The 25,326-nt window shown below is 44.7% G+C and overlaps 1 protein-coding gene across 1 annotated transcript; it reads right to left on the bottom strand.

Moving 5' to 3' along the window:
* ly75 (lymphocyte antigen 75) lies at positions 1-25,085 on the bottom strand. The gene is made up of 35 exons (XM_088295391.1): positions 24,882-25,085; positions 23,169-23,540; positions 21,536-21,709; positions 20,459-20,620; positions 20,003-20,122; positions 19,028-19,168; positions 18,764-18,961; positions 17,690-17,847; positions 16,381-16,488; positions 15,790-15,878; positions 15,362-15,519; positions 14,449-14,642; positions 13,662-13,804; positions 13,514-13,592; positions 12,572-12,643; positions 11,496-11,619; positions 10,455-10,490; positions 9,891-10,060; positions 9,092-9,159; positions 8,927-9,003; positions 7,814-7,950; positions 7,460-7,568; positions 7,212-7,372; positions 6,513-6,642; positions 6,222-6,442; positions 5,978-6,140; positions 5,096-5,260; positions 4,908-5,027; positions 4,022-4,213; positions 3,525-3,751; positions 2,695-2,893; positions 1,333-1,494; positions 1,128-1,244; positions 743-928; positions 1-235 (listed from the first exon to the last, which is right to left on the bottom strand). Exons 1-35 carry the CDS (start codon positions 24,952-24,954, stop codon positions 60-62), a joined length of 5,181 nt encoding a protein of 1,726 aa, XP_088151517.1. The 5' UTR covers positions 24,955-25,085; the 3' UTR covers positions 1-59.
* Between the last annotated feature and the right edge of the window lie 241 nt (positions 25,086-25,326).

The raw sequence follows: 25,326 nt of genomic DNA, 5'->3' as shown, positions 1-25,326 counted from the left end.
GGAAAACGGAGGGTGGGCGGGGCACAGCCAAACTTCCTGAGGCAAACATTCGGGCGGGCTCATTCGCCTTCTGTGATAATACTGGTGGTGTCCGACTGGTCGGTGGTCCTCTTGTAGCGCACCGTGGAGGAGAAGTGGGCTCGTTTCTTCTTGTACACGATGAAAGCCACGGCAAGCGCGAGAGCGAGCAGGACGACCACGAAGAAGCCCACAGCGACGGGAGAACCAGAAGACTCTGACAAAAAGATAGTAGAAAATGCTATTCAGCAGGGGAACAGCCAGCGTATATTGTATTATATTTACAAATGTCAAAGTACAAATGCATTTTGATTGTCAATTCATGGGGGATGAAAAATTAAAATCTGCCAAGAACCCTGAAAGGGTTTGTAATTCGCTCTAGCAGAAAATGTTTGTCCTTTTTATATATATATTGGGAATTGTTTGGAAGAAAAATAGCTGTAAAGACGACTCCATTTAGATCATATTCAAGGAACGAAGAAAGCTATTAGAACAATATTTGATTTAAAATACAATTGGTGATTTTACATTAATTACAAGATATTATTCAAGTAAATACCTGTTAAAAGCTGCAGCAAAAAATAGTAGCCGAAAAAAATGGGATGAATTGCAATTTCTTTTTTTTTTTGCGATTTAATCGCTTGACAGCACTAACATATTTACTTGCAGAGAGTAGAAATGATTTGTACTCGGCTCCAGTAGTTGGGCGTGCGAAGACACTCACTGGCTTTGGTTTGGCAGACGACGCGACTGAGGCTGGCCTGGCAGCTGACGACACTCCAGCTCCCGCTGTCCTTGGTCGCCATGACGGCGCACGGGGCCTCCTTCCGCTGCGCCGCGCTCACTAAGCCACCCGACTTCCAGTTGGAATACGACAGAGACGAACCGTCCTCCCAGCCTGTGGGAGAACCTAATCACAAAAACGTTGGTACAAACTCACCGAGTAGAAAAAAGCGATTGTGAAAAAACAAAAATGACAGAATATTGTCTTTCAAAAACTGTGCTTAATAGTTTTACTTGTACGCTCTCTGGCCTCACATCTCCATTGATGCAATTAAAAACAAACAAAAAAAAAAACCGCTTCGTTACGCTCTGCATCGGCAGTTCACCTCGCTCATCGATGGCGACGCCGAGCCACACCCGACCGGTGATGAGAGGATCGTCGCTCACATGCTTGGCCACAAAGTCGTTTTCCTCTTTGCTTTTCACAGACAGCAATTGAGCGTCTGCCAAAACAACAACAATAAACACGGCAGCAGTTTGAATAAGATGGCTTGCAAAAGTGGCTCGCTGTGAGCGCAATGGCCGCCGCACCCATGCTCCGACAGATGCTCTTGGCCCGCCGCATGTCGTAGACGCTGTAGTTGTAGAAGCTCATGTCGAAGGCGTAGCAGCGGTCGTCGCGCTGCACCCACTTGGACGTGCCGTTGCTCTGAGGGCAGCTGTTGACCTTTGCGCTCGCCTGTAGCTTGGCTCCTGGTTCCAGAACACACGCAAAGCCGGAGGTTGGACGTTAGCGGGTCAACATCAAGAGGCCCAATGAGATTCATAAAAAAAGAAAAAAATCTAACAAAACTGGTCCAAAAATGAAGCATGCAGCTCAATGTAGCAAGATGCCACCGGATGGCGCCAAAGCTATTTATTGTACGTATCATGTGACAATGTCCTGAGCACACAAAGTGCAAATAGGTGAGTTTTTGAGGAAAGAATGGAGAGTAGACTCTCCAAAAATTCAGGCAGACCACAAAAGGCCAAACGGTGATTATGAGGCAATTTGCTGCACAAGACACTGGTCCAATTTGTGAGAATTCAACGTGTATTCTTATTTTATTTTTTATGGTTTTCCTCTTTATTGTTCAAGGATTTAATCTGAATTTTTTTTTAACTTTTTTATTTGCCTGTTGATTAATGTATGAGTATTTCAATAAAAATGACCATCGTTTCGTTTGGTTTATTCTGAGTGATAAACTACCTAAAATTTTTTTTTCTATGTCTATTTCAATTTTGAAATTTTATGGATGTTTGTTAATTAATATGGGAATTTAATCTGCTTTTTCTATCAAACATTTAATGTGTGTCTTTTTTTTAATGTATGACATGAATATGAATGGGTTTTTTGTACAAATATTTGAGTTTTTTCTTTAATGGGAATTGAATTTAAAAGAAATGTTATTTCACATATAAGTATTTAAAACATGCATTTTTTTCAGTTTTTGAGTGTGGTGATTTAATTTGCTTGCCACTTGTTCTTTTAATGTAAAATAATTTGATCTCGATTTTTCTCACTTTTTTGGTGTTTGTTTAATCACATTTCTTTAGAATTAACAATGCAGTTTCACTTTATTTGTGTTTGTTCTTTAATGTATGAGAATCTAATCATGTTATTTCTTGTTTCATCTTCAATGTTTCATCATTTACTCTGTCTATTTCCCCCCCCCCTTTTTGAAACGGAAGTCATTTTATTCTACGACATCATTTTTGGTCCCTTTCATTGGTAACAATTCAACGTGTAATCCCTCCTTTTTTTTGTATTTGTTTTTTCAATGTGTGTAGTTAGTTTGTATTTTTGAGTTGGTTGTTTGAAAACCAACCTCTTGCTCAATGCTAACACTCCTTTCATATCCATTTCTTATCAAAAATAACCTCCCCGTGTGTACTTGAAAACGGATGTCTTACTCTGGAACGGGGTGCTGGTGTTGGTGTTGTAGCAGATGGCGCCATCGAGCAGCGAGCGGCAGCTGCTCTTCACCCAGGCACCCGAGGGCATGACAAAAACGCAGTTGCCCACATTCGGCTGGCCCTCCACAGACTCCGAGATGTCCACTTGGTACTGGGAGCTGGTCCCATCCGACCACTCGTACGACTCCCCCGCGGCCTAAGTGGATGCACGCAAAAGGTTGCGGAGTAAGGAAAAAAAAAAAAAAACTTCAATCGCACTGCTAAACTCTTGAAGGTCGACTCATGTACGGAGGTTTGGATCCTATATTTGGCAAAAAATTGCATGTTAGAGAAATGACGGTATATTGTATAGGCTGCGTTCGGGATGCAAAGATTCAGCCAAAATTGAAACCATATCGATTGAAAGGACTTAAAAAAAATAATGAAATAAATCAACCTATTGATTTGCAACGCCATGTCTCTGAGGTCTCCGCTGTAAAAAAATTCTGTAATCCGGGTCATCCGTGATGCCAAACAGCCTCAGGGACGTTTCAATGATGAGAAGCAAAACAAAAACATTTGGGAAAAATCAATTCAAGTGCTTATTCGACTTTTCTTGAGCACAGATGACACATGAGCCGAAATTTGTTGATGGGATTTCAGTCCCATCTGCAATAAAAAAGTGGATTGGCGTCCAAGGAAAGTGAAATATGTTTGCATGTATTTTAAAGATCGTTTCACAGAATCGTGTGGAGTTTTGGGTTCCGTTTCAAAAAAAATCCATCGGATAATGGTCAGACACATCCAAATTAGAATTGAGTGAAAACGGACTCTCAGCAAGTTCTGACCTCCTGGTTGGACAGCCCAACCCAGAGCGGGAATCCGTCCGTCTTGGCGAGGAGCTTCACGCGTGCGGCATGCTGGCCATCGTGCACGCTGGCCAGGTGGCCTCCACGCTGAGCGCACTCTTCCAGAGCTTGGTACCAACTCAGTTGGCGTCGCGTCACCACCTCGTACGTCAAGTCGCCAAGATGCTGATAGTTCCTCGTGGATTCGGAGTACTCCTCTTTTGGTTCTTGGGGGAGAAGCAATCGAGTGGTGACAAATGGGAAAATGCCCACGCTCGTCCAAATGTGTCGACTGGAATGAATTCCCGCACGTCGGGACATTCCACTGCGCGACGGACGTCAACTCCCATCGACGGCAGAACGACGCATGAAAACGAGTCGGCTTAAATCTTCTTCTAGCGTGGCCTTTTCCACGAATGAGGCCACAACATATTCTTGCAAAGACATTTTCCGACTTAACCTCCCCGCATTTTCCTCCCGATTTGCGAATGACAAACCGTGATCCAGTTTGCAGGTCACGATGGCTCGTCGCTTGAACTCGGAGAATAACATTGGGTTGGTGACCAGAACCCATTCGCCTTGGAGATTGACACCGGCCATAAAGTCGCCATCCACTTGCGGTCTTCCATTTCTCCAGTTGGAATATTGCACGTTGGTGCCATCGTGCCACTTGAACGGGCCGGCGCTCGCTGCAAACACACATTTGACAAGCTCATTTTCAAGACGCCACATTTTGCTTTCCTGAGAAGAAACCAACAAAAAAAAGTCAAGAGAAATATGGAAAACCAAATTTTGCTTTTGCTATTTGGTCCAGCCTGCTACTAGTGCTTGACAAACGCCTACTAGTTAGGTCTACTACGGTTACTAGTGCAGCACGCTAGTTTGCTCTGAAGGTTCCATTTTATTCCAAAAGTTGAGTCGGCCAAAAGTCGTGGAAAACCACCAACGGAAACACAAAGACAGTTGTTGGACAACTACGAGCGAAAATTGTCTTCCAAATGACAAAGAACATACAAAAAAAAATGGAAGAAACGCTTCGACGCTTTTCGATCATTCGATGACATTTAAAACACGAGAGCTTTTTCTCTTCTAAATCCGTCAATGGCAGCGAATGAGCTGGAATGCGCCAAAATATCCAATATTGGGCCACATCAGAAACATTCGCTGCGGAACGCCAACGCATTCGGAATATGATGATGACATCATCAATGTCAAAACATTCCAAAAATGTCCCGGTCAAATTCAATGTAATCGTGCACCATGAGAGAAAAAGTTTTGGGGGTTTTTTTTGTCAGCGTCGCGACAGAAACAATTTGCATGGCGTCACAAACGTGGTGGGCGAGCGTGCGCGCGCAAGAAAAGCAAAGCCGTCCAAACACCCACTTTTGTTTCGGATCAGCCCGAGCCACACAAACTGAACCAAGCTTTGAAAAGGCACAAGTTGCTGCCTGATGAACTCGTTCTCCTCGCCGTTGCGGATGCTGAGGATGTCGGCGCCGTCGTCTGCAACGCAAACACCTCATTGGGACCGGCACGCGGAAAATTCTCATTTGCTGCCGCGACTTTCTCACAAAGGTTCACGCAGGTTCTGCCGATGGACCCGCGGTCCATCGGATCCCATCTGGACGCAGCCAACTGGAAGGAGTAGCAGTTGTTCTTGAAGGGAATCCAGTTGGGGCCGTTTATTTTGTGGGGACACTTTGCTGCCGCGTCTTCCGGTGTGGTTATTATTTCTTCTGAAAATCAAAAATGGCACATTTAAGTTTTGTAAAGATTTTTTTTATTGACATCAGAACAGTTGACAAACAAACCAATCCAAAAGCTTTGTTGGGGGTGCAAAAAAAAAAAACCCCACAATATTAGATCAACCCGTCGAGTACAGAAATGTTACCCAGTAGGACAACATCAAGGAAATTTGCCCAGATTTTTTTCAAAGATTGCGGACTTCCTCCTAACCCCAAAAATAGATTTTCCGGCGTACAATAAGAAGAAAGTGAAAAAAGACTTTATTTGAAGTTTGTTCATAATTTTGACATGACACTTGTCATGGATCCTTCTGATAATCGTCATTAAGTGTCATTTGCTCAATGATGAGGTCACTTTTCATGTCAACTTTGCATCCTTTATCGAATGACACCTGAAGGGTTGAAGGACATGAGCATAAATAAACTTCAAATAAAAGTTCATTCAACCGATGACTTCCCCAATCAGATGGTGCTGTGGGCGGGCCAATCTGCTTCTGCAGGCAGGGCCACCAGCACAGCAAAGAGAAAGAGAGAGAAGTGGGCTGCAGCGAGCCAAAATAAACCAGCGTTTAATGATAGCCCGTGAAAGTTTAAAACAAAAAAGAAATTGGCAAAATGATCATTATGGGGCCGATAATCGGTCTATCACTAATGTCCGGACAGGATGGCAATTGGCGAAAATGGGATAAATGAGAAATCGTCACTCACCGTGCGGTTTGTGGCAGATGGCGCCGCCGAGCTCCTGCTCACACTCGGTGGCTTTCCAGAAGCCGTCGGTGTCCAGGTAGACGCAGGAGCCGGCCGTGACGTCAGAAGACCAGCGACTGAAGACGGTGTGACTGTGGTCCGTCCAGCGGTAGTGGATCCCGTCCTGGGGGGAGCGAGCGCGGGAGCCTTTTGAGCATTGCGTTGACGTCAGAGGCCAAACGTGTCACGCGAGGGGCACACAAACGTCTTCGCTGAAGAGGCCGATCCACATGGGCGTGCGCGCACGGCTCACGTGCACGCTGAGCGTGGACTGCAGGAGGGTGTCGGCAACGCTGGCCAGGTCCGCGCCTCCTTTCGTGCACAGCTCCAACGCCTCGAACCAGGTGAGGTTGCTGACGAGGAGCCGGAAGGTGTGGTTGTTAATCTGGAAGGGCTCGCGAGCGACGGACGGCTCCTCCACTTGATCTGAAATGACAAGAGAGCCACGATGAAGAAGGCCAAAAAGTTGGCTCGGCAGCAAGAAGCGGCGTTTCACCGGCGTAGTGTTGGCAAATTGCCCCATGTTGATATTGGCTACAGGAGGTGAAGTCCCACGTTCCCATCATGGCTGAGTTTGGGTTATTGATTACAAAGACACACAAATCCAAGTTGTCGGGGTCAAACGTCTGCAAAGAAAAAAAAATCTCCAGATGCTTTGAAGACAAAATTCAGAACGCAAAGAAATGAAGTGAGGACCGCGGCGCCGCTCAACTTAATGTACACCAACACGGTTCGGTAACAGACAACCCCCCCGAGGACCACACGGGACATTGTGATTTTCTAGAAAAGCTGCCGACGTCATTTGAAAATGATCAGTTTTGGTACTTCCATATGAAGAACAACATATGAAGTCATTCCGCCCGTCCGTCCGCTGCCCATTGAGGAAGACCAATCGTTGAGGCGTTCGAATCTGAGACACTGCGCTTTGCGTTCGGAATGATGTGAGCTTTGCATGACATTCGCCAAATCACAATTTGCTTTATAAGAAATTATAAACATGGTTCAATGTTGATGGAAAACAAAAAAAAGTGACGAATATTCGCATACACTGATTTTTCATCGTCACCGTCGTGCGAAAGCGTCGCCATGTCGCCACATCATGCGACGGCGATTCCTATTTTGCCACTTGCAAAATGTGACACACATGCGGCGTTCACTTGATCCCGCCCCCTAGCGGCCGCGCATCGGCACTCACGTTGACGATTATGGGCTTCTGCATTCCAACCAGAAGTGGGTGGAAATTGACGTAATTCACCGGCGACTTGTCCAGCCACTCCAGTTTGGAGTGTTTGCGTTTGAGACCGAGCCAAATGCCTCCCATGTCCTTCATTTGAGGCAACAGGCTGGTGATGAAGTCTAAAGAAGGAAGCGGTAGCATTTGGGATGTTAGGAACAGAATGTGCTTCAAGCTCAGGGCAGTCATTGGAACATTCAAAGAATGACCTTGCTCCACTTGGTCAGATATGGTGACCAGCGTTCCTCCAAATGAGAGGCACACCTCGTTGGCCGTCTTGAACGACATTGGCTTCGCATTCGGCAGCACTGTGTAGCACTAGAAAAAAAAGAAATCAAATGATTGTCGTTTCTGGAAAAAGTTGCAACTCAATTGAGGGAATCCAATGTTGGAACGAAAAAGAGGAAACGAGGTGGAACAAAGAGTCAAAACCGCCTCGTAAATGTCGCCGAGTGCTTCGGACAACAGAGCAGGCCCTGACCACTTGCCGCCATGTCGAGTATTATTTACACGCCGCTGGCAAGGAAGAGGGCAGTGACGAAAGGATGTGACAAGTCTCAAACCTTATTTCTGAAGGCCAGCGAGGAATTTCCGCACGACAGGCCCCCAGAATGAGGCTGCAGAGGGTCGCTCTCCACCAATGTGACGTTAAGTCTTTCGCACACAAACGGCAACTGCTGTCTGCAACTGTGCTCGTACTCTGAAAGTAATGCGGCACAGAAAAAAATAAAAAACAAAGCCAAAACAGAAAAAAAGTCAAAACATTGTTTAAAAAAAGAACAAAAAAAACCAAAGCCAAAACAGAAAAAAAGTCAAAACATTGTTTAAAAAAACACCAAAAAAAACCAAAGCCAAAACAGAAAAAAAGTCAAAACATTGTTTAAAAAAACACCAAAAAAAACCAAAGCCAAAACAGAAAAAAAGTCAAAACATTGTTTAAAAAAACAAAAAACAAAAACAAAGTCAAAACATTGTTGAGAAAAAAAGTCAAATTATCCAGTGGCCACCCGTGTCCATGGCGCTTTGTTTAAAAAAAAAAAAAGAAATTTTAGCTGAGTAAATGCAAATGTAATGAAAGCTCTTTTTTCCTGTTGACCTTTCGAAATGATCAAGAATTGTTTGATCAAATTGAACTTTTGGAGCAATGTGGCCACTTTTGACAATTAAAATCCACGAAAACTCTTGATTTTGTTCCAGACTCAATTTGCTTTCCTAAGTTCATTGTTTCTCACTTTTGAACAATTTCAAGTCCCATTCTTAACGTAGAGTCGCTTGTAAAAGTGTCGTTTAGTGCAGACTGCACTTCAACGGAGCAAGAATTTATTTTGAAGAAGTGGCGATACCTTCTGCTAATCATGGAAACCATTTTGCATCATTTTGAAGTGAACATTTGGAAGCGTTCTCTGTGCAAAAGACTCAAAAGTAATATTTGCAATAGAAACAAAAAGGTGGGTGGAGTCTTGAAAATATACCAAAAATTTTTCAATCTGTGTATTGTGCAAAAAAATAAAAATAGATTGGAAAAAAATGAAAACAAATGGTTATTTTTCCCCCCAGTAAAAGAATGAAAAGGCATGACAAAAATGGAGCGTGGCTACGAACTCGGCAAGGGAAGTAACATCAAACAAGGCCTGCCGGTTGAACTCACTCAACTTCAACGTATTTTATTGACTCACTCGGAAAGGGGCTCTCGGGACTGATGGAGGTGCATCGACCAAAGAGAGCTGAATAAGAAAAGTGCAGCCACGAACGTCTGCAAGACACGAACAAACGCTCATGTGCCGAAAAGCCGACTGGCAAATGAGCAGCAACGGCGCCGGCGGCGGTGGCGATTGTCTTACGTCATGGGGAACATCGGCCGGGGATCTTGCAGATGGATCCACCAACCTTGCTTGGGAGAACTTGACAACTGCTCAAGATCATTTGACAATTAATAGCGTTCGTTCGCATCGCACGACTCCAGCAAATGTTTGGAATTGTACTCGACAGAGCTGGCCAGTCCGTCTCGGGACGGGCACCGGCCGACCCTCCGGCCCGGCGGGACAGTCATTTTTTTGGGGCAAAGGGCGACAAATTTCGAAAAAGGAAAGCCGCGGATGGATTTGAGTAAGCCCACGAATCGGCCCTCGTGCGTGTGATGAAACGACTCGCGAAACAACAAAAATTTCCTTTGGCGCGACCAACCGCTTGTGTATGAAGAGACGTGAGACAAACGCTTCTGCATTTCCTTACGCGGAGATCACGTGGTGACCCACTACTGGGGCGTACCATTACAAGAGGGGGCGGGGCAATACCACAGACAAAGAACAAACCATGAAGCCACTTCGGTTTGACGAAACACTTCTCACGATAATAAATGAATCGTAAATTAGCCAGCAAATTATTCTCAATTTTGATGAAAAAGGCCGGAGAGTTGAGGCAGGCTGGGTACCGAGATTGCGGCCGAAGAAAAAAAAAGGGGGTCAAGTGCCCAGCTCTGGTAACTAGACACACAATACTCCCCAAAAAAATTGGGGATAATTGAGTTAGCGAAAGTGGCAAACTGTCCAAATTCCGCTTCAGTGCAGTTTGGCAACTTACACATGACATATTATTGTTCGGTTGTGTCTGAATTGGAAGTGTCACCGCAGCAACGCTCGCCTTTTGTAGGTTCTCGTGGATGAGTCCGGTGGCAGTGGAGCTCGGCGGCGAAGCCAGTTTGCTTCCGTTCATCGTGCAAAAGAGGATTGCCTCCTCGTAAGTCAGCCGAGGCTCGTCGACAAACCAGAACTCGCCGCCGTCGATGAAGATGGATGTCTCATGATGCACACCTGAGAAGCACGACGCAGCTCAAGAAGCGCACTCTTGAGTCGCTTTGCCACAAGGTCGATAATTCGTGGTCCACTTGTGAAAAGTTCCTTCCAATTTGAAAGAGAACTCGATTTTTTGGGATTGAATTATTTCATGAAATAATTTGTTGAAGAGGGGAACTCCCAAATCTCGCTGTACAAAAAGGCCAGTCTGATTCTGATTCTGAAGCTGGGGCACTTTGGGGGAATTCCAGATTGGGAAATTTCCACTGGCATTTGTCATTATTCCCGTCAGAAATTCTCATGGGAGTTTGCCAACGTTTGCCAATTTTCCAACCCTAATCTTGACGACTGTCGTAACAAAGTCTATTTCAAGACGTAAATGACTTTACACCATCAAAAAACTTTTTATTACCTGGATTGTACCAGTCTGGAAACGTTGGTGTCTTTCCTATAAAATGACAAAAGAAGGATCCGTTTTTAAAGACTACAGCAATAAAAGCAGCGCTTCTCAAATCGTGGGGCGGGGAGGTGCAGTGCAATGCTTGGGCGTGGAACACGCTTTTTTTTTTTTTTTTTTTTGCCATACAACAATGACATGTAATTGCACATCCAGTCCAGTAGTTGGCAGCAGCGCGCTCATTGCCTATTGCGAGGATCAACTCTTTGGTGTAGGCTTGTTTTGCAACGGAAATGCTATCATTTATAATTGCGGCGGAGCATGGGTGGTGGTGGGGGGGGCAAATTGTTGTTTTTCATCCTTGGGGGGCGTAACAGAAGATACTGGAGAAGCACTGCATTACACAAAGTCTCTTTCTTGTGACAGTTGCTGGTTACTAGTGTGACGCTTACTTACAATGGGATTATATAAATAGCTCGCGGAGAGCCGACGGCTTAACACGATCGAAAGTCATTTCAGCATTCAGATATCCTCAATATATTCCAATCGTACAAATGGAGCAAATGTAACAACTAGTGGAAGGCAGCTTTGCTACTAGTGGGCTGAACTGACTTACTCGTGGGAACTAAGAGCCTCGAGCTACAGCAGATATCGACTCGGAGAGCGAATAAATGCTCAAATGGCTTTCCGCATGAACACTTGAACTGTCCAAATTATTCTCACTCAAAGAACGAGACAAAGCAAGGCGGCTTTTTAGTCAAGCTGCATTTGGCTGTTCCGACGGCCAATGGAAAATAAGACGCCGACAAAGGGCAAGTCGGTCCCAAGTGGAAATGGTTTGAAATGACATTTGTCTTTGATTTGGTCTCTTTTCTGTTGAAGTGTCCAAATGTTGTTAAGGTGCATTCTCGGAGCTACTTTTTGCTCTGGAACGCCGTTACCGATTTGTAAATGCTCGTCATTGTTGTGCGAAGCACATTGCGTTACCTCGCGTCTGAAATGTGCTCTGGAAAGAAAGCTGCCTTGCCTTGCAAAGTCTTGAAGTCATTTCCTTACCGCGAGGGATTTGGCAGACCCATTCCAGCCTGGCATCGCAGTGAAACGGCGAAGCGTAGAAAGATGCCGGAAGAAGGTCGTGGAGGAACAACATAAAGAGATGCTTCATGCTTTCCCTCATTGTCTATTGAGGAAAGACGTTTTTGCCATTAATGTCATCGTTGCGATCAGAACGCACCTGGTAACAAGTCAAGATATCGCATGGCATCGCGATGCAATGTTTCGAGTCGCAATTCTGACAATGCTAACATGTGGTGCCCAACTGATAAATTATCGTCCGTTATTTGACTTTTTTTAAACGTGGTCACATAAGACAAATTGAATGATATTCAAAAATCTGCAAAACAAATTGGCAGATTTTTTCCAATTTTCCTCTTTGTTAAAGTTAAATACAAAAGGATAAACTTTTGTCAAAGAGTCAAATGTTCTCGCTGTGATGTAACGTAACGGTCATGTGACGGAAGGGAGAACGTTGCGCGTGCGGCAAACGCAATTTCGTCGGGGCTCATTCAAGGTTGCCAAGACGTTTTTCTTGTCGCCATCAAATTTTCAACATGGGTGAACGCGGTTTGCAAATCATCTGGCGACCGACTTTACAAACTTTTGCGACCTTGAACAAAACCGGACGAACAAAAACAACAATCGGGCCGTGTGCAAACACGCGTAAGCGCCCAAAAAGAAAGCCGCTTCATTCAGGAAATGAATCTGCCAATTCATCGCGTATCCAAATTTGATCCTGCCAAATGTCAAAAGCGGCAGCCGTCGGACCTTAATAATAACAATGCGACTAAATGTCGTGGTAAATCAAGTCCATATTATTCCTTCGCAGAAAAAAACATTTGATTCAAACAGAATGCAAAAATTACACAAGTGGTTTGTCGAGGGTTGGAGAGCATGAGCAATTCCTTGAGGCTCCTTTTTTCCATTTTGTATTTTCGAATATATATGGATACATTCGCTTTTCTTTTGTTCGCATCACTTGAGCGGTGACGTTTCACAAGCCCAGCGATGACTTCAATTTGCACGTGTTCTTCAACCCAAACAAAGCCAACGGAGCAGAGCTCAACGTGAGTCACCTTAAACGCAACGCAGTCGCGACTGTACGCGTCATCCTCACGGAAGTCTCGATGCATAACATCGATCGTCACCTAGAGGACAAACGGAAGACAACATCTTCGTTAGTGTGTCTTGATGGAAACGTGATGAGCTCCCAAAAAAAAAAATAAAGTGATTGGATGATTACGATTTTTTTTTCAGCGCAATTCATTTATTAGATCAAGTTGTTCCCAAAGAGCGCAGAAAATCGATGCCTGTGAGCAATTTTGTATTTCAGTAAAGTTAAACTTTAAGTGAGCAAAAAAAAAAATAAATAAATAAACAACTTAGTTTTCAAAGTCGAACAAAAAGTGCACGGAGTTCCCAGGCTCAGCTGCATTTGCTGTAGTTCAGTAAAAACAAACATCTCTTTAAAGTTTATTCAAATTTGGGCAAAGTCGATTTCTTTTCCTTCGCATGCTCGTTCGACCTCCCCCGTAGTGCGTGTGACTCGAGGTGAAAAAGCAAAGAGGCTTCCTGCTGTTTGGCTGCGACAAGGAACCAATCAGATAGTGCTGTGGGCGGGCCAATCTGCTTCTGCAGGCAGGGCCACCGGCACAGCAGAGAGAGAGCGAGCGAAGCGTATCCCGCAGCAACAATCGGCAAAATGCCAAATATCGGCTCCGATAATCGGTCTATCGCTGGTGACAACAGGCCCTTCGGAATACTTTTAAAAGTGCATTTGAACACAATTAGTGTTCAAAGTTCAAATGGGTTGAATTGCGTGGGAGGTGTGAAATCATTTTAGAAAAGACAATTTTCATCTGTCGCAGATGTTTCTGGAATATATCTTATATCTATCGCAATCAACCAAGGTCCACGCCAACTCCCAATGCACTTTTAGTGGCGCAAGAAATTATTTAACTTACAAACAACCACCCTCTTGTGACCACTAACACCATAGAACAAAAAGTTCCACACACCGGTCGGCCATCACTCCACTGCCAAGAGCGGTCGGCGGGATTTCTTCTGTTCAGTCCGATCCAGAAGTAGCGATCATTGCTGCGGCACCGACGACGACGGGTTAGGACGATCCGTCTGATGGGCTTGCATGCTTCATCTCAGCGGTACCTGATGGTGTCTGTCATCACGTCATGCAGCGCCTTCATCTCACGCGGAGTGCCGAAGCTGGCCAGGTCGGCGCCAAGGGCCCGACAAAACCTCTCGGCTTCCTCCCATGAGCGCTTGCGACTGAGCCGCTCCTCATGAAACACCTGAATCGGAAACCGACAAAGAAAAAAAAACTCTTAAAAGAAGCTGACTGAAGAGATGAAAAAGAAAACGAAACGCATTTAGTTGGCCTCTTCTATATATTTCTTTTTTTTTTATTGGAAAGCCATTTCAGCATTTACTCCAAATGCTAGACATCCAGCTTATCAAATCATCTTTTATCCTTTTCAGTGCACCAGTATGCTCTTTGACTGCTAGTAAAGCAATTAAGGGTACTAGTAGAACAACTAGCGAACGCTAAGAAAATGTGTCCGTGTCTTACTAGTAACATTTCCCCTCAACCTTCGGCCTACTAGTACACGATTAAATCTCGCGAACACTACTCCTTCGGGAACCTACTAGTAGCACCAGAATGCCCACTAGAAGTTTTGACTCACTTGTAGCGTCGATAGTTGCCGTCAATGCAGACATGCCGTACGGCAGTGGAACTAGTACTGGAAAAAACATTCATGTCATTCTACAAGCGTGTGCCCCAGGTGATTCCACTAGCGTGCTTGAGTTTGTCTTCATAATGAGTACTAGTGATCTCTCTCTCTCTCTCCTTTTAGAGGTTCAAGGCAATTGAACAAATGTTTTGGCTTGTGTGCTAATATTGCTAATGCTATTGCTAATGGGGTCACTCGCTCACCTTGTAGCAATATTTGAAGTCGGCTACAGCTTCCCATCCAGCAGGGCATGGCAATGATGGCTCTGGTTCTGACGGCATAACTGGACTGAGGTCTGTCCTACAAATGGTGCCGGCGTTAAAGAGCGTACAGTTTTTCACCTGCCACTCGCCCAGGCGGTTTGCGCCGGCGATCACGGCACAACCTCCGGCGTGCTCTGAAACCAAACAAGAATCGTTGAGTAGAACTTTGAACCGAAACATTTTGCACATAACTGAAATCCTTACCACATTGAAGGGAGCATGAAGATGAGATACCTTTTCACTTTTTCCAGCCCTCCCAAAGTTGATGTAGCGCTTGTGTGTCTTTGTTTTTTCGGATCAATTTGCATTCCCGTTGAACGTACAGCAAGCGTGTCTCGACACTTGTCGGCCATATGAACACAAAGGGACTTTCTGCGACCCGTTGGTCTAGGGGTCCTCGGTCCTCGGTCCTGTTCCCCGAGGGCCAGTGTCCTGGCTGTTTTCGAACACACCTGATTCAAATGATCAGATGAGCGAAGGAAAAATGAAGCTCTCGATTTGCTTCATGAACCACTTGTTGCATTTGTGACTCGCTGCTTGAAATAAAGCTTTTAAAACATGTGCTTTCAGCCCAATGTTGAACAGAGAGCGCCATCTGCTGGAGTCCAAAAATGGCACAACTGGTTCATCAAGCAGATTTGAAGCTTCATTTGCCCATCACGAGATCAGATAATCAGCGAGGTCTGCACAAGCGAGATAACGATCCTGATCCTTTGAATCCGGAGCGTTGCAGCAAGGAGAGACGGAAAAGCGACAGGACGGCGGCCCTCGAGGAACAGGTTGAAGACCATTCTGTGACTTTCAAGGGCCCAATCGTCGGTTGACGTGTTTTGTAAAGAGCACGAGTTCCTACCTGGTTGAAAAGAGCCCCAATTGGTGTACGTCACTTCAACTTGAGAACGCCACCGATACTCTCCCGTGTTCTTCACATCCTGCAGCCCGATCCAGAAATACTGCGGCGTATTACTCATATAAGATCCAAGCAAACGGCTGATGAAGGCCTGCTCAAAACTAGAAATAAAAAAAAGAAAAATGACGCTAAAGACACGCAAAGCGCGACAGTGAGACTTTCTTGCCTCGCTACGAACACGTCATTTCATTTTCAATCGGATATCCTCCTCTGACGATCATTCTTTGGAACCAACAAAAATAAACAATTCCGTTGCTTTTATGGATTTTTGGGCTTTCCTTTGAGCCATTTGGGTACGGTCAACGTGGCAATTTGGGTCTGACTTTTTATTTCTTGGTGCTCGTCAAATCGTCAAGAGAAGCAACTCTCACCTGTTTCTTATGGTGACGTCACAGGCATCTTCGAAAGACACTTGCGTGGTGTTCACTCGGTAACACGAGTTGCCGTGTCTCCTCCATCCCTAAATTTCCACGGCAATGACATGTTGGCAAACTTTCACAAACATGACGAGGGAACCAGAATTTTGGGAGCGAGGCAAACTTCTGTACTAGTTCTCGCTTTTTGTAAAATACATTGCCATAAAAAATGCATCTTTTTTTTTCTTCATGATGTATTTTTGGACTGAGGTGACCGCAGCAACTTATCGTCGCAAAAATACGGTAAGACGTGCTTTAGCTTGCGTGCCAGTGGCTCTGCGAATGTCAGTAATGATGAAATACTGATTTGATAGATTTGATCATTCACCAGAAATTTGAGGAAAGACAGACTTGACGTCAAACAAGTATAAAGAGGAAGTCATCATGGCCATGTAAATAACCAAGAAAAAAAAAATCGGCCATAAAACTGATTTAAAAATGATTTAAGCCCAATCTAGTTTTCGGCGGCTCAACTGTAAAAGAAATAAGATCCCAAATTGGGAGTTTGGTTCACACTTTGAAATTTGCTATGCGGACCGTCCTTACATCTTGAAAGCGACAGCCGGCCGTCTCCGTTGATTCGCTGACTTCTCCTTTGGTCTGACACATGAAAGCTTGTTTGTCAGAACAGCGGCCAACCTGCCATCCGTGAGACTTGGAGGGACACACACACAAAAAGAGGTCAAGGCCAAGTTAACAGGCTTGAGATCTTGATGGATCGAGCGCTTGGAGCATATAAAGACAGAAAAAACGTGAGAAGCCTCCGCGACTCCTTTAATGACCTTGTCGAGTGACTCAAAAGATTTGTTTCGAAGGAACGTTTTACAAATGGTTTGAAGACAATTGTTGAAAACGGATGCAAAGACTGCAAACTACGGTATGAACAACGCAAGCGTGGCAATTTTCCAGATTTTTCTTTTTTTTTTAGAATGGTGCCGAGTGATGCACTTTGCAAGTCCCTTCTCACCCACTAAAATAATTGATGCCGCTTTGTTCGCGTCAGCAATCATCGAGCAAAGATGGTCTTCAATCGTGTTCCTGGAGGGTCGCCGTCCCGTCGGTTTTCCACCTCTCCTCGCTGCAACGCGCCTGATTCAAATGATCAGGATTGTTTTGGAGCTTCTGCAGACCTCGCTGATGATTTGATTGAGGAGCAACTGCGACATGCCGGCGAGCTAGCTATGCCTACAACCGCAAATTGCATCTTCCCTTTGGATAGTCTACTGGCACGGCGGCTTGAGAGTGCCTCGTTGTTGCTTCCGAGTGTGCACACTTCACAAGAGAGAAAGCGAAAAAAAAAAAAAGTTTTTGAGCGCCTTGTTGTGTTGGCACGAAAAGGCCCTGCAATGATGCGTGAGGTATATCGCACGGTTACATGTCAGAATAAGAAAGATGCGAGCTGAAATAGCATTCATCCTTCACATTTGATTGGCAGCTGAGCGGGGTGTGGCTTGACTTTTTCTTATTTCCACAATCGTTTTGATAGAGATGCCCAATTCTTAAAGCGTTTCAATTTGAGAGGGTTGTTAAAAAGGTACAATAAGTGCCATCTACTGGTCAACTAATAGAATGCAACAACCGAAGCACGAGAGACGCCACATCACGAATGTCTTCAGCAGAATGTCATCACAAAAGAGTTCATGTTTTGAGATATTCAAGCGAACGTCACAATTGGAAATGACCGCATTTTTGAGGGTGATGGCAACATTAAAAAAAAAGAAAAAGTTCATGTTTGAAATGATGACCGTACTTCAAAAGTTTGCATTTTGAAATTTGTGAGCCGAACGTTGCAAAGTACTTCCCTAACACTGACACACACACACGCACGCACGCACGCGTAAACACAAATACATACCGAAGAGTAGAAAACGCAGCTGATGTCCTGTGAAGACTTTGTCGGCTGGTTTGGGCTCCAGAATGTGAAGGTGACGGGAGTTTGGTCCAGCCATTTGAAGACGGTGGGATTTACGCCCTCTCCGACCAGACCGATCCACACATTGACGCGCCGCCCATCTGACAAACAGGAACGCTCATTTGACAATCATTTTCAACACGCTCATGAACCGTATATATTCTCGCTTTTGGACATTTGCAACTTTGCTAAATTGCCTGTTTTTTTTTGTGGACTGGGGACGTGTCCTCCGTTATTAAAACTTTGGCTAAAGGCGTGTCTGCCATGCGGTGCCACTGCGCGGGACAGCCTTATTTAGTCCGGCCACAGAAAAAGGGGCTTTGCCGCCATTGATTGAAATCGGTCGGCAATTCCAAGTCTTTTTCGAAATGCTCTGAGATTTTTTGCTACTCGGTTGCGATGCCCTGCGCTCGGATATCTACGGATTATCCAATTAGAATTCAGTTAGCGAGTGTCGCCGGGCAGATTTCACTATTTGTCCGAGGCCTTCGGATATAATGGTGCGGGCATTTCTTCCGTGGGACTCCGGGGCCTTTTACACTTGCGATAGCCAATCAGATCGTGAGTTGGTTCCAGTGAGGCCTTCGCGCTGGTCTTACGATGAAGGCGATGAACGCGTTTTGCAATCGGATGCTCACTCGCGAGGGGGCAGCGCTATGCCGAATCAACACAGCCGAGAGTCGTCACTGGCGACCGTTCGAAAATCTAAAATATATTCTTGCTTTTTTTTTTTTTAACCACAATGGCCGAAGGAGGAAAAGTGTGGATTTAATTGCAGATACGCTTGCGAGGCCAATTTTAAGACGGACTTTTCAAGAGAAGCGAGGTCGGCCAACACTCGCTCAGTACTGTCGAAGTGTCTTTCCGTTATATTATTGTTCTACCAATACGAGGGGGATTTATTCAAGTGGGAAAGCATGACATCCTTAACATCGCGTGACTACTGTGATTCTGTAAACACGTGTGACACATAACTTGTTTCTTTAAGCAAAACAAAAACACATAAGAGGTACAAACCCGCATGAAAGCCGGTGCTAATCATCTCCTTGGTGTCGACGGAGTGGAAGCTGGCCAGAAAGCTTCCTCCCGCTGTGCGGTTGCAGTACTTCTGCGCTTCAGTGAAGTTCGAAGGCTTGTCCGTCACTAACTTGTAACACCATCCGTTCCAAGCGAGCCAACCCGGAGCGCACGCCGTCTCTTTATACACGAGTGACTCTGCAAGAGCAGGAAACGTGTCCTGAAGACGATGACGGAAGGCGGAAAGTCACAAAAAGAGGCTACCTGTCCGACTCATTTCAGTCGCGTTGACCATCTTCTTGCAGACGTACGGCAGTTTTTTGTCGCACGCTTCAGCTTCATAGCGCTGCTTGGAGTTGAGGACTCCACAGTCGGACTCGATGATGAGAGAGATGGGGGGCATTCCTGACACCCAAAAATGAGAAAAACGCTTCATGAGCGGAGAGCAGACAAGTGGCGTTCGCCGCCGGCTGTCGTCTAAATGTCCACATTATCCGTCATCTGAGGGGCGGAGTTAAAAGCGAGAAGAAGAGATTCTCTTTCTGACTCAAAAAGTGAAAGATTTTTAACGATCTACATTGGCATGTTGGAAGCAAAATGGGGAGGGATATCCACTTGAATTCTTTTTTTTTTCCACTCAGAAAGTAAATTTGCAAGAAGAGTTTTTGAATACATTTTAAAAGGCACTTGAGGCTTGAAGCCAATTTTTTTTTTTTCTTTTTCATACGGTGAAGGACCGAGTCCGCAATCTTAAGGTTGGCAGACGGCCTCGCAGGTTGTGGGTTCAAATCCTCAACGACAATAAACAAAATTGCGTATGGAATGACCTCAATTCCTTTGAGTGTTTTTTTTTTTCAATAAAACAATAAAATTGACTCAAAACCTCTTGTTGTCAAATTTACAATCCAATACAAGACAACTTTATTTCTGGAGCTGGAGCTGCAACAAAGCGCTTTCCATATGTGACAACAGATGCCAGAAGAAGAGCAGAACAGCGAAAGAATAAAAGTGCGTCTTCAAAAAAATGGACACGGACTTTGAATGTCTGGTGAAAAAACGTGACCATTGTTTTTCCAAGTGAATATCACTCCCCATTTTTTTTATGTTCCGAAGCGTCGAATAGCGTTTGTATGTTTCCCTTTGAAAGAACTCAAAGAGTCGCATTGATTCCGAGGAACAGGCTGACCTATTGCAACGTTCACATCATGAGCGAAAAAGGAAGAGAAGAAGCGGCATCACCTGCTTCCCAGCGCAGGATTGTGAGCGGCGAACCATCGGACCACTGCCAGCCCTGAGATGCGTCCAACTGATGGAGGCCGATCCACATTCTCTCAGGCATCGTGTTGAGGCCGTCTAAGACTGAATGGAGCAAACGTCGCAGGACGCGTTGACAAAAAAGAAATGAAGATGAGGAAGCAGCGCTGACCGCGGCCGGCGCAAGGAAACGGGCAAACATCAGAGATGCCATCGAGTGGCACAAGTCTGGACCTTTAAGTTGCAATCTGGCAACAAAAAGGTCAGCGCGTGACGTGCTTTCAAAGCTACGAATGTGTATCCCCTGATCATGGCTCACGTCAAGTCGCGTGTGTGGAAAGCTGTTTGAGACGTTTTTCTATTTCCTCGGTACGAGTAAAACAACTCAAACCAAAAGTCTGTGAAGAATATTGAGTACAACCGAATGCAAAAGTTTCTTACACGTGGAGGAGTGAAGGTCGTCAGGGCGAGTCACGCTGAACAAATCGGCTCCTTGGCTCCGACAGGAATCGAGCGCTTGCTGCCAGCTCACGGCGGCATTGGGAACAAACTCGTAGCAAAAGTTCTCTTCTGGCCCAGAGAACAGAGTCTGGCAACCCATTTCTGAAAAGTCAGGCAGATAGTTGAGTGTGTGTGACTTTTTTTTCCGTCGAACACTAACCTTCAGGGTCTGATTTACTAAATATTTGTGGGCATAAAAACGTCAGCAAACGAATGTCGAAGCTCATCTAATAACTCATTTTTCATTCCACCAAAACCCTGAGCAGTAGATGCCAACGGATGGCCGAGTGGTCTAAGGCGCCGCGTTCAGGACCCGTTCGAATCTCGAATTTCCCCATTGTGGGACTAATAAAGGAAAATATTATTCTTATTATTATTATTTAGCACGAGCAATATGAGATGATTTCGTCATCATCTGAAAGGAAGTTATTGTATTGGTCAGTGCGGCGGAGAGTTTGTGTAAAGGCAAAAACAATTTGGAGCTTCTGATTGATGGAACGCCGACATGTCCAAACTCGCCGTCCTCCATCATCTTGATTCCATTGAACAGGATCGTTGAATAAAGTGCGTCGCGTCGAAAACAGGAAGGACCAGAGCTGGACACTCCAAACTTGGAGTTCGTCATGCCATACTGTACGACGTAGGACAAAACTCCTTCCAAGCTAGCATTTCCTCGCCGCAATTGATGTTGAAGTTTTTTCGAGTGAGTTGTGCCCAGTTTTAAACGCAACGTTACTCCGACTGGAGCGATCGCTCCAAATCTTGCGCTCTCTGAACGAGTTCAAACGAAACCTGCTTCACAAGCATGATTCGCTGTTGGCAAACACATTCTTTGGATGTCTCAGCTGCGTGGAATTCAAAATGAAATATCCAAAATTCGCTTGCGTCTTTCATTTGCTTTGCCAAACTTTTCACAGTGAAAACAATCACGGGTGTAAAACAATTCATTCAAAAAAGGCGATCTACATCGCTTAGTAAATCAGACCCCTTTTTTTCTTTTTGTTTTTTTTAACATGCCAGGTTTTAGGCAGGTGCCCTTCTTTCTGTCTTGATCGTAGTCAGCGGAGGTGGCGCACCAGGACAGTCCCGGCAAGTCCGAATCTGGGAGGCAGCCGTGATGCCAGCTTCCGTTGTGCTTGAAGGGGAACTCACAAGGAGCGCCGGCAGAGTTTCCATTGGTGGTGTGAATGACTGCATGAATAAAAAAAATTTTAAAAAAGAAAGCACACAGAAAGTCAAAGGCCAACGACAAGATTGTGAGAAAAAAATAATGTCAAAAGGAAAGAAAATGGAACATTTTGATGGTAGAATTATCAATCATGAAACTAAAGACGTGATGGAACATTTCTAGTGGAACCAAAAGACCTGAAATGAACCCCCTCTGTAGTAGATCAGCGACCAGACAGGTGTTGTTTTTTTTTGCATCAACAACTCTGAATCAGTTTGGAGAAAAAACGTTTTCAAGGATGTTCTTATCAGGATCTTCTCAATATTTTCTTTTTATTTTTTCAAAGTTCTGCACCGCAACTGTATCTGTTTGTAATCTGTGCCTTTCCACTGGACAACATTCCAAAATTAAAAAAAAAGCTTTCCGCACACTTTTCCATGCAATGAAATGTGAAAGATTTTTACGAGCGATTATGAATGCAGCAGTAAGACGGGTCGAAAGTTTAACGAGCACTCCGACACCATCTTGCGCTTGAGGAGGAAGCCAAAATGCCATTAGCGTTTCGATGAGCCCTCGTTTTTTTTCCCCATGGAAATTTGACCCACTTAACTGCTTGTTACGTCGCATAAAAGACGAAAAAGGATCAGCGCTTAGAAATGTTCACGAACCAGTTTGGGCAAGTGACGCACCCTTTTGGGTGTTGTCGCTCTTTCATCTCAGAACATCAAATTTGTGAATTGAAAACAACAATTGGGGGGGGGACACAAATTGTTTTCTTCTTGCAAGGGGCGGCGGAACAGAAAATAATGGACCCAGACAATTTGCATCTTGTGTCAAGAGTCCAACGTAACCGAAAGAAGCTGGTCACTTTTCAAAAGAAACAATTATTTGTCAACCTTGAACAACAAATAAACCGCAAGTACTGCAAGTTTTTTTCCATCGTTCATCTTTGCAGTCCAAAGTGTTGGGGACCACTGAGCGTGACGTGTCTTTTGCGTGGCCTTGCGTGCGTCTCAGGTGATATTTGCGCATATTCAAATGAGGTGATATATTTGGCGGCCAAATTGCCCCCCTCGCAGCAAATGAGCCTCCTTGAGAAACAACTTCTAATTGACTAATAGCTACGCAAGCAAATAACGGACGTAAAATTGGCGCTCGTCTGAGGAAGGCCGTTCATGGCGGCAACAGCATGACGAAGGCAAAGGCATCGTCATGCTAGGCAGATGTGCCTCAGGACCCATTTTGGAATTTAGAACAAATTCCGGGCAGTTTGGACCGGGTATCCGTTCCTGTGATATGCGATTGTCGTCCAAAGTTCCATGAATTCTTTGACGTGAGCCCTCAAGTGTGTGTTAATGTTTTGCAACCTGAGCAAAACACTGGAGGTTATTGGGCCACATGAAGTGATGCGGCGGGCCCCATCTGGCTTCTGGGTCTTGAGCTGGGTCCCACTTGAAGGTGTTTTGCTCACAAGTCACTCACCGCGATACGGCCTCTGGCAGATGCTGTCCTGAGAGCCTCCTCTCACCCACGCGTCACGGGCGTCCCGTTTGGCGGTTAATTGGGCTCCGCTGACCACCAGGCCCATTTGGTAGACGGTGAACACGGCACCATGCAGGCAGCGCCACCACAGCAGGATGTCGGAGCCGCAGTCCGCCAGGGACAAAGACTTGGAGTGGACGTCCAACGCCAAGCAGAGGGAGGTGGCCACGTGGAAGAGGCGGTGACCCGAGCCCCACTTCCACAAGTGGGATGTGCTGTTTGCATCACAGGCAGAGACAGCCAAACTTCCGGAGTCGTGAGCTGATAAACAATTCCCTGTGATGGCGTGCTGGATGGTGAAGGCGTCCTCCACTGCAGCAGAAAACAAACTCAGATTTGAGCACGGTGCCATAAGGTAAAAACAGACAAACTCGCAAACATGCTGAACTAAATACGTGACTCCAGCTGCAGCACTCGCTCGTCAGGCCACGCCCCCTTTTGGCACAACACGGAAATGCTTAATGATGCGCTCAAACTAAAAAATAATTCTATTCATTTCTTTACATTGTCGTTGACAGTTTTTATGTGTACTATATATATTTTACAATAACGGGTTTTAAAAAATTCGAAGCACGTAACTTCAAAAATAAATATAAATCAACATTGAAAATGGAAAATATATCAACAACTTACAGATAGAATGAACAAATGAGAGGATGGGCAAAGATGTCATTCACACAGAATATTATCTACTGTTTGATGAGAAAGTAAGATTATACCGGCATTTCACCTGCAAAACGCTCCGATTATTATTACTGAATAATAACCTAACATCGGCCAATATAATCAGGAAAATATTGCTTTTTCCTCTACTGATTAAGTCTAATAATTCTTTTTTGTAAATTTAGAAACTCATTTTTTATTTACTTTTAAAATATTTTCAAGATTTATGTGTACAATGTACATTCTCTCATTTCAGTCATTTTATGAAGCTTATTTTTTTTTCTCTGCTTTGCTTCTGCGGTTCGTTAACTATTTTGTTTGTAAATGCTGTGGATGCTGTTTGTTAGCATGTCTACGGCGTTTTTCCATCAAGGTTAGCCTTAATCTCACAGACCTAATGGCAATAAACTTTGTGGTGGTTGTGCTAGATAATGAGCAATTCATTTTATTTTATGATTAGAAGGACAGGAAACTGAGAATGGTAACAAATGTAGGTCAGTGATTGTGACAGTGCAAAACGATGATGGCTTTTGCTGGCCTTGACGGTCTAGCACAGGAATTCAGACCTAATGCATTGGATCGTAATGTTGTATCGATTTCTATTTCTGGAGCACTCTCCACTGATTTCGGACAAATATCCATCGGACACGCCCCTAAATGTGAGAGCTACACAAGCACAAGCGATGTTTCGATCAAGTGACATTTTTTAACTTGACCGAAACAACCGCGATGATTCTGTGATTCGATCAGCATTTCAATGTTTTTGGACAAGATTGAAGCAAGCCAATTTACTGACTTCTCACACTTTTCTGATCTGTTTGTTTTATCTTATTGTCGCTCTGTAGGTCAGCGGCTATTGTCCTGGTTCGCGAGTGGGAGCTCTTACGAGGGCTGAGACACATTTAACAGGCATTAGCGCTTCGCCCTGCTAGCGAAATCGAAACAACTCAAGTAAAGTGCCAAGTGCGTGTTTTGCGGGCGGCGACTTACCAAAAGTCGAGCATGTGCCGCTCAACACCAACGACAAACAAAGTGTCGCCGTTCGCAACATTTTCAGCAACATTGTCCTTTTCTTGGTGGCGTCATAAAGATTCTGAGCTGCGGCAGAAAAGTAATTCACTTACTGTAAAGCGAAAGTGAAAAGACGGGCGCACAGTAATCGCCCACTGCTGCCTGCTGTCAATCGCCCAAGCGTCAAAGATTTCGACAAGTAAGAAATGTCAGATGAGCAAATTCCGGTTCGGGCTTAACAAATAAATCGAACTTCCGGTAGCCTGCTGATGATCGAGAGTCCTTCAAAAGAAAAGAAATGGGAGTTTGAATCAGTGCTTCTCAATTATTATCTTTTACGCCCCCCCCAGCAAGATTTATTTCTTGTTCATTTTTTTTTTACTTTTTGCTCACTAGTTGAATCAATGCTTCTATTTTTACCAGA

The sequence above is a fragment of the Idiotropiscis lumnitzeri genome, chromosome 5 (genome assembly GCF_059441095.1).
Source record: "Idiotropiscis lumnitzeri isolate Australia: NSW breed Sydney's pygmy pipehorse chromosome 5, RoL_Ilum_1.0, whole genome shotgun sequence".
Classification (NCBI taxonomy): Eukaryota; Metazoa; Chordata; class Actinopteri; order Syngnathiformes; family Syngnathidae; genus Idiotropiscis; species Idiotropiscis lumnitzeri.
Note: the sequence above shows the minus strand (reverse complement) of the source record. Positions and strands in the feature narration are given on the sequence as shown.